The sequence below is a fragment of the Bos indicus genome, chromosome 28 (assembly GCF_029378745.1).
Source record: "Bos indicus isolate NIAB-ARS_2022 breed Sahiwal x Tharparkar chromosome 28, NIAB-ARS_B.indTharparkar_mat_pri_1.0, whole genome shotgun sequence".
NCBI classification, from domain to species: Eukaryota; Metazoa; Chordata; class Mammalia; order Artiodactyla; family Bovidae; genus Bos; species Bos indicus.
The window spans coordinates 10324108-10340545 of record NC_091787.1 but is presented as its reverse complement, the minus strand read 5'-3'; the positions used below and the strand labels follow the sequence as shown (position 1 = coordinate 10340545).

The 16438-nt window shown below is 38.8% G+C and overlaps 1 protein-coding gene across 3 annotated transcripts in view; it reads right to left on the bottom strand.

Annotated features, from left to right (window-relative positions):
* Positions 1-16438, bottom strand: part of RYR2 (ryanodine receptor 2) — an 832848-nt gene that overhangs the window by 319546 nt on the left and 496864 nt on the right. For all 3 annotated transcript variants that reach the window (XM_070781954.1, XM_070781952.1, XM_070781953.1), the window contains one exon: positions 13060-13143. In XM_070781954.1, the coding sequence (XP_070638055.1) occupies positions 13060-13143 (84 nt within the window). The remainder of the gene's footprint in view (positions 1-13059; positions 13144-16438) is intronic.

Here is a 16438-nt window from a genome sequence, read left to right as displayed (position 1 = left end):
TGACAGAAATAAATAGTTTAAAGTTGAATAAAGTTGACTGTACCTTAAATAACTTCTACTTCATTGTAACACATCTTGCATTGTATAAAAGATTTATGTATAGCCAGAACTCTTAAAGAACATTTTGTTTTGTTTAAGTAGATCAGATTGGTCTGGCAATTGCAAAAATTGTGGCTAATTATTACCTATGTCACTTCATTTACATCCACAGTTTAATTTATTGACATGAAATTTTGTTGTTTTAAATCAGAACTCTGCATGTTTGGGTAATTAACAATACATTATATTTTTCTATAAAGAACCCATGTGGGACTTTTTAATCACTCATACAAATCACTGCCTTTTATAGAATCTGTATGTTTAAAAGGACAAATCTGTCAACTGTAAGCACAGTCTATACTCAAATTCTTGGAAAACATTTTCTTCAAGAAAGCACTCAATACATTTCAAATGTACCAAGAGGTGATCAAGCCCACCATCATCTAATTTCCAAGTTTAACATTATTTGCTGGAAGAAGAGTTGGGGGCAATGATAAAGAACTTGGTCTTTTGTACTCAACCCCTTTCCACTTCTGTTGCTCACCCCTTTCTCCTGAATTTCCCCAATATCACCCAGCACATAATTCTTTCTTCTCTAATTTTCCCATGGTCCTGATCCCTCCTAGCTGTAACAGCCATGTCAAGTTTTGAAAGTACTCTGTGAAGAATTGATTACAGCCTATGCCACCTTACTGAGTGATATATGTTTTCTAAAAAGAGGAAAGATACTCCTCTTGTAATCAATTCCAGTAGTAGACTTGTCAGCAATGTCAAAGGGAGAGGAATTTTTGAAGGGTATTTTCCGTAAAAACTTACAGATACATTCTACTAGTCTATAGTAACTACACATATTATTGTATGTCTGTAGAGTAGAATGACATATGCCATATGTACATGCCATAATTTTGGAATAAGCATTTCTCTTTACTTTCTAAATTTTCCTCTCACTATATACAATATCTATTAGAGTTGCTATAATTTGAAATCACAATGAAAGCCTATGGAGATTCATTTGCATCTATTGATTTGAAATGACCCAATAATTAGTTCACATTCATTTTTAGATGTAGACTATAATTCATTGTACCAGCTTTCCTTCATAGTCTTGTGTAAGAAAGAATTTAAAGTTTCAAGTAGTTCTTTTAAAAGGCAAATAATCCCATTCAAATTAAAGTTACTAATACCCATTTCACCTGAACCTTATTTCCACACTGTTGTACTTCATCTTTTACAGTAAAAAATAAATACAAATATCTTTGAAATTAAGACTTCAACCTCAGTATGTTAAAAATGGTGACATCATGAATGCTTTTATTAGTAGCATCAATAATGACTTACAAAATCATTCATAGGACATGACAAAGTAAGAATCAAAATCACTATACGAAAATGAGATTTTTAAAAGTACATAAGTGTACTTTAGCAAATCATGTCCGTTTCATCTTATTAATACAATCTAATTAGGTACATAAAGATCACCCAACTACTAATAGAAACTATTTTCTTTTTGCGATTAGAAAAGGACAAAGAATGAAGCTTTTGAATAAAATGCAATCGAAGTGAATCTTGGAAGTTAAATGATGCCAAGTAAGGTTTCAGATTGATTTCCAGAAATTCAAAAGAAATAAAGGAACAATGGCTACAATTCTTGGGAAATGGAATTTTGCAGCCCAAATACTAGGGAAAAGGCATGTCATTAATAATTACACTAATAATGATCTCTGTTCATTTCCAAGGCAAACCATTCAATATCACAGTAATCCAAGCCTATGCCCCACCAGTAACCCTGAAGAAGCTGAAGTTGAATGGTTCTATGAAGACCTACAAGACCTTTTAGAACTAACACCCCAAAAAGATGTGCTTTTCATCATAGGAGACTGTAACACAAAAGCAGGAAAGTCAAGAAACACCTGGAGTAACAGGCAAATTTGGCCTTAGAGTACAGAATGAAGCAGGGCAAAGGCTAAAAGAGTTTTGCCAAGAGAACGCACTGGTCATAGCAAACACCCTCTTCCAACAACAAAAGAGAAGACTCTACACATGGACATCACCAGACGGTCAACACCTAAATCAAAATGATTATATTCTCTGCAGCCAAAGATGGAGAAGCTCTATACAGTCAGCAAAAACAAGACCAGGAGCTGACTGTGGCTCAGATCATGAAATTCTTATTGCCAAATTCAGACTTAAATTGAATAAACTTGGAAAACCACTAGATCATTCAGGTATGACCTAAATCAAATCCCTTATGATTATACAGTAGAAGTGACAAATAGATTTAAGGGACTATATCTGATAGACAGAGTGCCTGATGAACTATGGACGAAAGTTCGTAACACTGTACAGGAGACAGGGATCAAGACCGTCCCCAAGAAAAAGAAATACAAAAAGGCAAAACGGCTGTCTGAGGAGACCTTACAAATAGCTGTGAAAAGAAGAGAAGCAAAAAGCAAAGGAGAAAAAGAAAGATATAAGCATCTGAATGTAGAGTTCCAAAGGATGGTAAGAAGAGATAAGAAAGCCTTTCTCAGTGATCAAACCAAAGAAATAGAGGGAAACAATAGAATGGGAAAGACTAGAGATCTCTTCAAGAAACTTAGAGATACAAAGGGAACATTTCATGCAAAGATGGGCTTGATAAAGGACAGAAATGGTAGGGACCTAACAGAAGCAGAAGATATTAAGAAGAGGTGGCAAGAATACACGGAAAAACTGTAAAAAAAAGATCTTCACGACCAAGATAATCACGATGGTGTGATCACTCACCTAGAACCAGACATCCTGGAATGTGAAGTCAAGTGGGCCTAGAAAGCATCACTACGAACAAAGCTAGTGGAGGTGATGTAATCCCAGTTGAGCTATTTCAAATCCTAAAAGATGATGCTGTGAAAGTGCTGAACTCAATATGCCCACAAATTTGGAAGACTCAGTAGTGGCCACAGGACTGGAAAAGGTCAGTTTTCATTCCAATCCCAAAGAAAGGCAATGCCAAAGAATGCTCAAACTCCCACACAATTGTACTCATCTCACATGCTAGTAAAGTAATGCTCAAAATTCTCCAAGCCAGGCTTCAGCAATATGTGAACTGTGAACTTCCAGATGTTCAAGCTGGTTTTAGAAAAAGCAGAGGACCCAGAGATCAAATTGCCAACATCCTCTGGATCATCGAAAAAGCAAGAGAGTTCCAGAAAAACATCTATTTCTGCTTTATTGACTATGCCAAAGCCTTTGACTGTGTGGATCACAATAAACTGTGAAAAATTCTGAAAGAGATGGGAATATCAGACTACCTGACCTGCCTCTTGAGAAACCTATATGCAGGTCAGGAAGCAACAGTTAGAACTGGACATGGAACAACAGACTGGTTCCAAATAGGAAAAGGAGTATGTCAAGGCTGTATATTGTCAGCCTGCTTATTTAACTTACATGCAGAGTACATCATGAGAAACGCTGGGCTGGATGAAGCACAAGCTGGAATCAAGATTGCTGGGAGAAATATCAATAATCTCAGATATACGGATGTCACCACTCTTATGAGAGAAAGTGAAGAGGAACTAAAAAGCCTGTTGTTGAAAGTGAAAGTGGAGAGTGAAACAGTTGGCTTAAAGCTCAACATTCAGAAAACTTCAGATCATGGCATCTGGTCCCATCACTTCATGGGAATTAGATGGGGAAACAGTGGAAACAGTGTCAGACTTTATTTTGGGGGGCTCCAAAATCACTGCAGATGGCGACTGCAGCCATGAAATTAAAAGACGCTTACTCCTTGGAAGGAAAGTTATGACCAACCTAGACAGCATATTAAAAAGCAGAGACATTATTTGCCAACAAAGGTTCGTCTAGTCAAGGCTATGGTTTTTCCAGTGGTCATGTATGGATGTGAGAGTTGAACTGTGAAGAAAGCTGAGCATTGAAGAATTGATGCTTTTGAACTGTGGTGTTGGAGAAGACTCTTGAGAGTCCCTTGGACTGAAAGGAGATCCAACCAGTCCATCCTAAAGGAGATCAGTCCTGGGTGTTCACTGGAAGGACTGATGCTAAAGCTGAAACTCTAATACTTTGGCCACCTCATCGAAGAGTTGACTCATTGGAAAAAACCCTGATGCTTGGAGGGATTGGGGGCAGGAAGAGAAGGGGACGACAGAGGATGAGATGGCTGGATGGCATCACCGACTCGATGGACGTAAGTTTGAGTGAACTCCGGGAGTTGGTGATGGACAGGGAGGCCTGGCGTGCTGCGATTCATGGGGTCGCAAAGAGTTGTACACCACTGAGTGACTAAACTGAACTGAAAACATACTTAGCTCATATTAAAGACATCTATGTAATGTATCCTACCTTTTCAAGCTTTCAGGGAAAATTCTGCTAGAATCAGTCAATAGATCTCTTTCTTCTGTCATGTATTTGTCTAGTAGCTGTAGTTTTTAACTTCCTTTACTTTCATACTCTAAGATGCAATACCATCAATCTTTTTGCAAAATTAGGTTATGAGGAATATATATGGTACTAAACAAATACATTCAGTATGGTCATTTTCAAAGTATCAGAGTTCTTTTGTAGTTACTAGCTGTTAGTTTTATTTGATGTGATATATAATAAATTTTTTTTTTAGTGAGATTAACAAATCACATAAACACTCTGAGCATCAGTTTCCTTACAGCAAAATTTCTTTTTAAAAACTTCTTTGCCTGGTGAGGGGGAAGGGTTGGGGTGCGGGGGAGGACTGACTAACTTCCAGTTTCATTTGCATTGAATTATCAAAGATGTAAACAAACAACTGATAACACTTGGCCCCAGGGGTGAATGGTCATGTGAAGCAGCAATTCAATTCTGTGCTTCATTCCCACCTGATCCACATTTTTTCCCCAAGCAGGAATTCCTAATGAGTTTTTTTTTTTTTTATTGTGTTCAGTATAATATCACTCAAGGGCCAAATAAAGTAGTGCAACAAAAACAGGGCAGAACACCCAAAACACTAAGGATAAGCCTTTTCTGTTTTTCCAGCCTCTCCCTCTCAAGCTTACTTGTTTAGTATGAATCAGAGTAAATGAAGCTTGGAAGTCATTACATTGTGAAAGATGCACAGTAAACATGAAAAGATTATGTCCAAGTTCAGTGGATGTTAGCTGCAAATTTCAAAACCAAACCAGACCTCCAAGTACCTTGGAAAAAATGGAAAATCTCAGATGACTGCATACCACAGATATTCAGAACAAGTTTTGCTAGAAGCACAGCTACTAAAAATGGTGCTGGGCTGACATTCTTAAAGAAAGGAGACTGAAAATATTAAAAAAAAAAAAAAAAAAAAAACCTCCAGAAAACAAATACAGAAGAATAATTTCAGTTGAGAAATTAGAAAGGATCTGTTTCTTCTACTACTTTGCTTCTTCTCTTTACATATATTTTTTTAAAACAATTTATTTATTTATTTGGTTGTCACTAAATGGAAACAGTGACAGACTTTATTTTCTTGGGCTCCAAAATCAATACAGATGGTGACTGCAACCATGAAATTAAAAGAAGCTTGATCCTTTGAAGAAAAGCTATGACAAACCTAAATAGAATATTAAAAAGCAGAGACATTACAAAGGTCCATCTAGTCAAAGCTGTGGTTTTTCCAGTAGTCATGTATGGATGTGAGAGCTGGACCATAAAGAAGGCTGTGTGCTGAAGAATTGATTCTTTTGAACTGTGGTGTTGGAGAAGACTCTTGAGAGTCCCTTGGACTGCAAGGAGATCAAACCAGTCAATCCTTAAGGAAATCAACCCTGAATATTCATTGGAAGGACTGATGCTGAAGCAAAGCTCCAATATCTTGGCTACATGATGCAAAGAGCTGACTTATCGGAAAAGACCCTGATGCTGGGAACCACTGAAGACAGGAGAAGAAGGGGAGTACAGAGGATGAGATGGTTGGATGACATCACCAACTGTATGGACCTGAGTTTGAGCAAGCTCCTGGAGTTGGTGATGGACAGGGAAGTCTGGGGTGCTGCAGTCCATGGGGTCGCAAAGAGTCAGACACGACTGAGCAACTAAACTGAACTGATTTGGCTGCACTGGGTCTCAGTTGCCGTGGGATCTATTTCCCTGACCAGGGACTGAACCCAGGCTCCCTGAATTGGGAGCTCAGAGCTCAGCCCTTGGATTACCAGGGAAATCCCCATTTTGCTTTTAAATAAACATGTAATATGACATGCCCTGTGCCTCCACCATCTTTAATCCCTTTTTTACTCCAAGTTCTTCTTTGTACTCCATATCCCCTTTGAAACAAACCAAGAGAGGATCATTTCAAGAAAGATCAAAAAAACCATTCTTGGCTTTTGGGTTTTTAGAATAGGCTTTGAAAAGTCATACAAAGGACAACAGTATTTAGAGAAAGGCCTTCTGATATGAATAGCTCTACTTTTGAACATTAAAAGAGCAAGAACCTGATGTGCTGGATGAAGGTTTCAGAGCCTAGAGGAGGAGAGAATTAGAGGAATTCAGCGTTCTCAACCTGCTTGCCCAGATGGAGACCAGATAGATCCCACAGTCAAGGGAGCTTCTGGCTTACTTACCAGATTAGACCCAGGAGAATGGCCAGTTTCCAGAATCTCCCACACCCAAACCCTTGTGTAGCACAGATTCAGGAGAACAGATTTGGCACCAAACCAAGACTAGGCTGCCAGGCAACTTTCCCTCCTCCCTCTGCCAAGAGACTAAAGTCCTCAAGTTGCCGAAGACAGTGTTCCTAGGTTTCCAACCTCCAAAAGAGGCCTGAGTGGAGGTGAAAGCACAGCAAGGACCTGGAGGACTCAAAAGAGACGAGGAAGAAAGATCCAGTGTGCGGTCCAAAGATCAGTCAGGAAAACATGCATCCCAAAATGAGACAGGAGATAGACGGACCCCAAGCTGAGTAGCTGGAGTTGGTCCCCTGTGGACAGATACTTCAAGATGAGGACAACAGCAGGAGAATATTTAGAGGTGCTGAGCCCTGTCCAGATAAAAGATAAAGAGACTATAGTTTCCTCATTCTCAAAGTCAAGGAGACCTTCCCGACTATATATGTACAGAAGGGCTCCTTGCAGATCAAAAAGGAAGGGCTATCACACCATAGTCAGTGATATTACCCTGCCCACTAGAATCCATCTTGGCTAAGAGATAGCACACACACACAGGAGGATCCTGAGAAATACTACAGATGGACCCAGAGCCAGGCAAAGCAAGAGGACTGTCTAGAGAAAACCCAGAAGAAATGCTCCATAAAAGTGATTCAAACTACCCAGAGGGCACAACTCTCTGAATCTGTCCTGTGAGTATATTCACATGTACCTTTTTTCTCCTAATAAACACTTGGTTTCACTACTTTCTGTCTCTTTGTGGGGATTCATTACAACAAAGCCGATGGGTCAGGGACCCTGTCACATTGGTCACTGGTCTGGTGGCTAGAATTCAGTGCTCTCACCACTGAGACCTGACTTTAATCTCCGGCTGGGAAAGCAAAATACTGCTTCAAACAGCTGCAGGCGAAGGCCACTCAAAATCAGTAAGATGTCAGAAGAGGTAAATGCAGACAATTCATAAAGAATCTCCTTTGACCAAACCTGACTCAAGCTCTTCTGAATCCTCTTTCTGACCTGGCTTCTAATCGTAGGATTTGATCTTGTTTTGCTTAGTCTAGTTTTAGCAAGACTCTTGCTTAGGTCAGCTTGGTGGAAATCCCCTACTCATGATATCTGATCACATTCCTCATCTGCCACCTTTGACATCCTATCACTCTGATCTGCCATTAGCAACAATCCTACAAATTTTGTTTTACCAGAATCCCCCTTTTCCTTGATGTTACCTCTTAGTAATTTTTCATCCACTGACCCCTAACTCTGGTCCTGTCTACAAATCCCCACTTGTCCTTGCTGTTTTGGGTTTGCCAAAAATTCATTTGAGTTTTTCCATAATATCTCACGGAAAAACCTGAATTTTTTGGCCAACCCAGTGTATGACTACTGAGGTTTCTCTTCCCCTATTGTAATAGTTCTGGAATAAAATTTGTCTTTATGCCTTTAACTTCTGTCTGGCTCTGGTTTTCTTTGATGTCTTTCAGTTCCTGACAGCAAACTCAAAAGAGAATGCCCAAGGACCCAATGTTTCCTCCCCATCAGGTGAGTGTCCCAAAGATACACAGCCCTGGGAGTAAGAGGGTAAGCTTTGAATTCGAACTTAACAACAAAGATTTATCCTGTACTCAAATGTTTCAGGTCCTGTTCTGGGAACTAATGATACATCACTGAATAACATGGATAAACAATCTATTTTTATAGATAATTATGTTTAGATGAAGACTAAGGCAGTAAGCAAAATAAACATAATATAATAGTATGTTAGACGATATTTAAATACTATCAGAAAAAAATCAAGTAGAAAAGGGGACAGGAGAGAAAGCACAATTTTAAATAGGCTGCAATTTTAAGGAGACAGAGAAAGAGTGCTTTCAGAAGATGACCTTTAAAATCAAAACATAAAGGTGAGAATAAACACAGAAAACTGTGATTTCAATTGAGTTTGCACTGAACAGACTAGGACTAGGTTTTCACTAACAAGCTGCAATCTGGCTGCAAGGCCCATTGGGTTTAAATAGGAAATTAAGTCCAATGAGAACAAATGAAGAACATTACATGCTGGCACATTTTAAAATTTGTGGTCTGTGAAATTTACTCACTACAAATAAAAAGAGGATATAAATATTTCTTTCTTCACAATCACAGTGCCTCATACTTCTGGAAAGAAAATCCAGCTGCATTTGTAACACTTTTTCATTTAGGTAAATATTTATAGACACTGAATTTTGTGTGTGGGCTTGTGTCTATATGCACTACATAAATATGGGTCTGCATATTCTGGCTCCATCTAAGCATTCATTTCTGAAAGTCATTTAAAATGTATACACATACATGAACACCGAGAATATCATTTTTAACCTTGTATCTGCCCCAATACGCCTGAGAGATACCAGTTACACTTCAACTTCACATCACTATAGTGGTTTTACATCATCAGAGTGAGACTGTGGTGCAGGAGGGAGGGAATTTAGCACTAGTCTTAAATACTTCTCAAATAATTCTAATATACTTTTTCATAACTTAGCACTATCTCTTACTTCCCAGTGATATCTAAAGCAACCAGGTTCTGACCTACTACATTTGGGGTTGACTTAACAGCAGATAATTGCTAACAAAGTGTGAATAACAGGCGTTGGTACTCAGATAAGAACTGCACTTTCATTTAAACTTTTAGATTTAAGAAAATTCTCAATTACTCAGGGATATAGATATTGTGAACCACAGTATCTGGGAATGTGTTCCTTTTCAGTTGTGTTTTACTTTATTCCTTCAGCAATTGGACTCTGCTCATCAAACTCTGCAGTGGGTCAAGAGTTTAATTTTATAACCAATGTGGCAAGATTTACAAACTTAAGAATAGACAGTAATGTGCTGTACTATTCAGTTGCCTGCTGGTTTGTTGAGAGAGGAGGGTGAGGAGGAAGAGGGAGAAGAAGGAAAACAGAACTACAATGAATCACATATTCTATAAAAGTCCTCACAGATTTTTAGAGAGATGATCTGTATTATCAGGGAAAAAAACCAACACTCAGATTGCCTATTTTCAAAAAGGGAACGAAGCACATCATTCCAACTACAGTTTGAATCTACATGTGTTGTTAAATCTGAAATGGATCTCCTGTAGGCAGTGTATAGTTAGGTCTTTTTTTTTTTAATCCATCCAACTGTTCTATACTTTTTGAATGGTGAATTTAATCCATTTACATTTAGAGTAATTATTGACATGCAAAGGCATACTAACGCCATCCTATTAATTGCTCTCTGGTTACTTTTTATTTCCATTGTTTCTTTTTCCTTCTGTCTGTGTCAACATCCATAAATTATTTTCCACGTTGGTATGCTTTGTTTTCTGTTTCTTGGTCTTTGTGAATCCATCCTAGGTTTTCCTTTTGTGGTAACCTTGCAAATTACATAAAATATCATACAGATAAAATAGTCCATTTTAGGCTAATAGCAACTCACCTATAAAGGATCCAACTTTTTCTCCTCTCTTTTACATTACTGACGATACAATTTACTTCTTTTTATGTCCTGCATTCATTAATAATTTATATTTATAGTATCTATAATTCTTTTTACAGGCTTTCCTTGTAGCTCAGTCGGTAAAGAGTCTGACTGCAATGCAGGAGACCTGGGTTCGATCCCTGGGTCAGGATACCCTGGCAACCCATTCCAGTATTCTGGCCTGGAGAATCCCATGGACAGAGAAGCCTGGCAGGCTACAGTCTATGGGGTCACAAGAGTCATACAAGACTGAGACTAAACACACATAATTCTTTTACTATTTTCTTCCTTTAACTTTTGTACTACAGTGAAGTGATTGATACACCACCCTAATACTTCTCTACATCAGACTGTCTTTGTTTGTCTAACACCAGTGTAGTGTGTATTTTTGTATGTTGTTTTGTTGCTGATCAGCATCTTTTCATTTCAGCTTGAAGAATTCCTTTCAACATTTCCTGCAAGGCAGGTCTATTGGTGGTGAACTCCCTCAGCTTTCCTCTGGGAAAGGCTTTACATCTCCTTGATATCTGTAAGGCAACTTTGTTGCATAAAGTATTCTTGGCTGGCAATTTTTATTTCTCAACACTTTGAACATGTCATTCCATCCTCTCTTGCCCCATAGAGTTTCTGTTGAGAAATCAATTAATAGCTTAATGGGATCCCTTTGTAGGTCACTTTTTCCCCCCCTAGTTTTATGTAGGATGATTTCTTTCTCATTGATTTTTGACAGTTTCACTGTCATGCATCTTGGAGAAGGTCTTTTTACATTGAGATAATAGGGCATTCTTTTAGCTTTATGGACCTGTATGTCCAAGTCTTTCCCTAAGCCTGAGATGATCACAAATATAGTTTCTTTAAATGAATTCCGTGTCTCCATCTCCCTCTCCTATCCTGAAACCCAATTATTCAGATATTTGTGTTTCTGATAGAATATGATAGTTTTTATAGGCTTCATCATTCTTTTAATCTTAAGTGTCCCCTCCTCTGGTAACTGCATTATTTCTTTATTCTTATCCTCCAGGTCATTTACTCTTTCTTCTACTTGGTCTGCTCTGCTACAGATGCTATCTGTTACATCTGTCACTTGATTCATTGAATACTTTAGTTACAGTGTTTCTGTTTGTTTCCTTTTATACAATAGGCCCCCTACATACAAATGAGTTCTATTAGGACTGAGTTTGTAAGTCCAAAAAAGTTAGCCCAGGTATCTATCTAACACAATCGCTATATGGTACTGTAATAATATTTTCACACAAATAATACATGAAAAACAAACACAAAAAATAAAGAAAAGATTTTTAATCTTACAGTACAGTACCTTGAGGGCTTCCTAGGTGGTGCTAGTGGTAAAGAACCTGCCTACCAATACAGGAGACATGAAACACAGGTTTGATCCCTGGGTCAGGAAGATCCCCTAGAGAAGTGCATGGCAACCCACTCCAGTATTGTTGCCTGGAGAACCCCATAGACAGAGGAGCCCGGCAGGTCGAGGTTCATAGAGTCATAAAGAGTTGGACACAACTGAAGCGACTTAGCAATCAAGCAGGCACAGTACCTTGAAAAGTATAGTAGTCCAATAGTGGGCATACAGGGGCTGGCATCGAGTGAACAGGCAAGAAGAATTACTGACTGGAGGAGGGAGAGGGGGCAGGAGACAGTAGAGCTGAAGGATTGTTAGCAACAGGAGACAGAGGGGAGAGCATGCTGCAATTTCACTAATGCCTGACATTTGATGGCACAGGTTCTGGTTCCTTGCTGGAACTAGATACACATCTGCATCTTTGAACGTTTGTAACTTGAAGGTTTATATATGCAGGACTTACTGTATATGGTTTTGGTCTCAAAAATTAGTCGTACACTTTATACAACTTTGTACAATGTATTTTTAATACCTTTCTTAAAATGGAGGACCTGAGTAAAAATGTTTGTTGGCTTAAAGGATCTGCTAGAATTTGCATTTGCATAGCAAGCACACTATTTATACTTTATGTTTATCTGGGGTGACGGAAGAAAATTATGGAATAGCTACGTGTACCTTGGTTTTCCCATGTGGCTCAGATGGTAAAAAACCCGCCTGCATTGCAGGAGACCTGGGTTCGATTCCTGGGTTGGGAATATCCCCTGGAGAAGGGAAAGGCTACCCACTTCAGTATTCTGGCCTGGAGAAGTCCATGGACTGTATAGGCTATGGGGTCACAAAGAGTCAGACACGACTGAGCGACTTGCACTCATTCACTCATGCGTACTTCGGTACTTTGTTTTCATCTCCATGATAGTAACTTGGCAAACTTCCAGGCATGCTATTTATGAGACACAGGCCCCAAAAGAGTGGTTTGAATACTTAACAAAAAAGTAACATAATGAAACAGCTATAATTCATTAAGCGCTTATTTAATTCCACCTGTGAGGGGGTAAGAAAGCTGAAGTTTTAAGAAGTTAAAACAAGGTCACAGAGGCTGCAGTACAGTAGGCAAAATAATTCCCAGAGCATCCCATGGCTCAGTTTTCTCATCTTAAAGTGGGCATGGTAACACTGACTTCATAACTCCTCCTCAAATAGACTTTCTTTGTGAAAATGAATAAAACGATACATTTTCTGATGAAAAGTGGGAAACCACATACAATAAGGATGTGGACACGTGTGCTCACACACACACAAGGAAAATAACCTACTCATAACATACTATCAAATATTTTGTGAGCCTGTTTCCCCTTTGGGCACTGTGATGGAAACTCTCACCCCACCACCATAAACTCGATGAAGCCCCTACATTAATGCAGCATGTTTCAATGCTGAATCTGAATTTTACAGCTTATGTGTAAGCAAGGAATCTAGGATTCCATTGCGAGTCCTGTGGGTGCAGTCACACTAAAGTAAAGCATGGACCGTCTAACATTGCTCAGACATTCAACTTACTTCTTTGGCAGCTTCATTTTTTTCACTTTTTCTTCAGCGTGTTCATCTGATATACCCACATGACATCCTAAAGCCAACAACGTCCTGGAAAACAAAACCAAACATAAGTTGCAATAATCCCTTCCCTGTGTCCACAATAATCCAATGTAATAGCAGCTGGGAATGAGGTACAACAGTCCCCCTTATATGCAGAGAGGTCTTTTGCTTTCAAGCAAAAGGAAAGCTTACTTACTTGTAAATTATTTACTACTGAGTAATGAGTACGACATTTGAAAATTGAATGTTTCAAAAACAAAAAGGAAAATATTGAAAAGTCTCTCTCCAATCCTGTCTCTGCAACTTCTGTTCCTTTCCCTAAAAGAACTGGTTGCTACTAATTATTGGCTGTCCTGCTAGAATCTATGCATATTCTAAAGCAGATTTGTGTGTGTGTGTGTTTGTGCATGTTGGTGCTTTCCTTCTACTCAATGGTTAGCTGTAAGAGACAGTTTTCCATAATTTTCTATCTTGACTTCACAATATAATTTTGATACACAATGTGACTTTGATCACTATCCTTCATATACAGCTGGTTTATTTTTCAACAGTTCTGAAGTGTTTCATTCACTGGATATGTCACAGTGTTTAACCCAATTTTCTGTTCATAATTTTTGTTATTACAAACAGTGCTGCAATGAATAACCTCATACATTGAACATATGCACTGTAACTTACAGAATGTAGTACAGAATGAAGCAGGGCAAAGGATAATAGAGGTTTGCCAAGAGAACGCACTGGTCATAGCAAACACCTCTTCCAACAACACAAGAGAAGACTCTACACATGGACATCACCAGATGGTCAATACTAAAATCAGATTGATTATATTCTTTGCAACAAAAGATAGAGAAGCTCTATACAGTCAGTAAACATAAGAACGGCAGCTGATTGTGGCTCAGATCATGAACTTCTTATTGGAAAATTCAGACAAATTGAAGAAAGTAAGGAAAACCACTAGACCATTCAGGTATGACCTAAATCAAATCCCTTACAATTATACAGTGGAAGTGAGAAATATATACAAGGGATTAAATCTGATAGACAGAGTATCTGAAGAACTATGGAAGGAGGTTTGTGCACAGGAGGGAGAGATCGGGAACATTCCCAAGAAAAAGAAATGCAAAAAAAGCAAAATGGTTGTCTGAGGAGGCCTTACAAATAGCTGTGAAAAGAGAGAAGCAAAAGGCAAAGGAAAAGAGGAAAGACATATCCATTTGAAATGCAGAGTTCCAAAGAACAGCAAGGAAGAAAGTCTTCCTCAGTGATCAATGCAAAGAAATAGAGGGAAACAATAGTATAGGAAAGACTAGAGATCTCTTCAAGAGAGTTAGAGATACCAGGGGAACACTAATAATAAGCAAAGATGGGCACAATAAAGGACAGAAATGGTATGCACCTAACAGAAGCAGAAGATATTAAGAGGTGGCAAGAATACACAGAAGAACTGCACAAAAAAGATCTTCACAACCCAGATAATCATGATGGTGTGATCACTCACCTAGAGCCAGCCATCCTGGAATGCGAAGTCCAGTGGGCCTTAGGAAGCATCACTACGAACAAAGCTAGTGGAGGTGATAGAATTCCAGTTGAGCTATTTCAAATCCTAAAAGATGATGCTGTGAAAGTGCTGCACTCAATATGCCAACAAATTTGGAAGACTCAGCAGTGGCCACAGGACTGGAAAAGGTCAGTTTTCATTCCAATCTCAAAGAAAGGCAATGTCAAAGAATGCTCAAACTACTGGACAATTGCACTCATTTAACACGCTAGTAAAGTAATGCTCAAAATTCTCCAAGCCAGGCTTCAACAGTACATGAACTGTGAACTTCCAGAAGTTCAACATGGATTTTAAAAAGGCAGAGGAACCAGAGATCAAATGGCCACATCCATTTGATCATCGTAAAAGCAAGAAAGTTCCAGAAAAATATATATTTCTGCTTTATTGACTATGCCAAAGGCTTTGACTGTGTCGATCACAAACAAACTGTGGGAAAATTATTTAAGAGATGGGAATACCAGACCACCTGGCCTGCCTCTTGAGAAACCTATATGCAGGTCAGGAAGCAAGTCAGAACTGGACAGGGAACAACAGACTGGTTCCAAATCAGGAAAGGAGTACATCAAGGCTGTATATTGTTACCTTGCTTATTTAACTTATATGCAGACTACATCATGAGAAACGCTGGGCTGGATGAAGCAAAAGCTAGAATCAAGATTGCCAGGAGAAATATCAATAACCTCAGATAGGTAGGTGACACCACCCTTATGGCAGAAAGTGAGGAACTAAAGAGCCTCTTCATGAAAGTGAAAGAAGAGAGTGAAAAAGTTGGCTTAAAACTCAATATTCAGAAAACTAAGATCGTGGCATCTGGTCCCATCACTTAATGGCAAATAGATGGGGAAACAATTCGAAACAGTGACAGCCTTTATTTTTTTGGTCTCCCAAAATTATTGCAGATGGTGACTGCAGCCATGAAATTAGAAGATGCTTGCTCCTTGGAAGAAAACTTATGACCAACCTAGACAGCATATTAAATGCAGAGACATTACTTTGTCAACAAAGGTCCATCTAGTCAAAGCTACAGTTTTTCCAGTAGTCATGTATGAATGTGAGAGTTGGACTATAAAGAAAAATGAGTGCCAAAGAATTGATGCTCTTGACCTGTGGTGTTGGAGAAGACTCTTGAGAGTCCCTTGGACTGGAAGGAGATCAAACCAGTCCATCCTAAAGGAAATCAGTCCTGAATATTCACTGGAAGGACTGATGCTGAAGCTGAAACTCCAACACTTTGGCCACCTGATGCAAAGAACTGACTCTTTTGAAAAGACCCTGATGCTGGGAAAGATTGAAAGCAGAAGGGGACGACAGAGGATGAGATGGTTGGACAGCACCACCAACTCAACAGACATGAGTCTGAGTAAACTCCAGGAGTTGGTGATGGACAGGGAGACCTGGCGTGCTGCAGTCAATGGGGTCACAAAGAGTCAGACACAACTGAGTGACTGAACTGAACTGAAATGTAACCTTCATCTGTAGGATAAATTCCTAGACAGGCAATTACTGGGTCACAGGGGATATACATTTTAGAGTTTGACAAATATTGTCAAATGTCTTTAAAGCTGGTAATCATTTATATTCTCATAAGCAAAGGATGACACTGCCTATTTCCCATGCCTGTTCCAGCAGAGTTGTCCATTAATATGCTAATGAGATCTCATTTATAGTTTTAATTTGCATTTTTCTTAATACAATTGCATTTGAGTACCTTTTTCCTCTGCTTTATGGATATCTGTACTTCCTTTCTTCTATGAAAATATTCCTTTTTCACTTTTCTGTTAG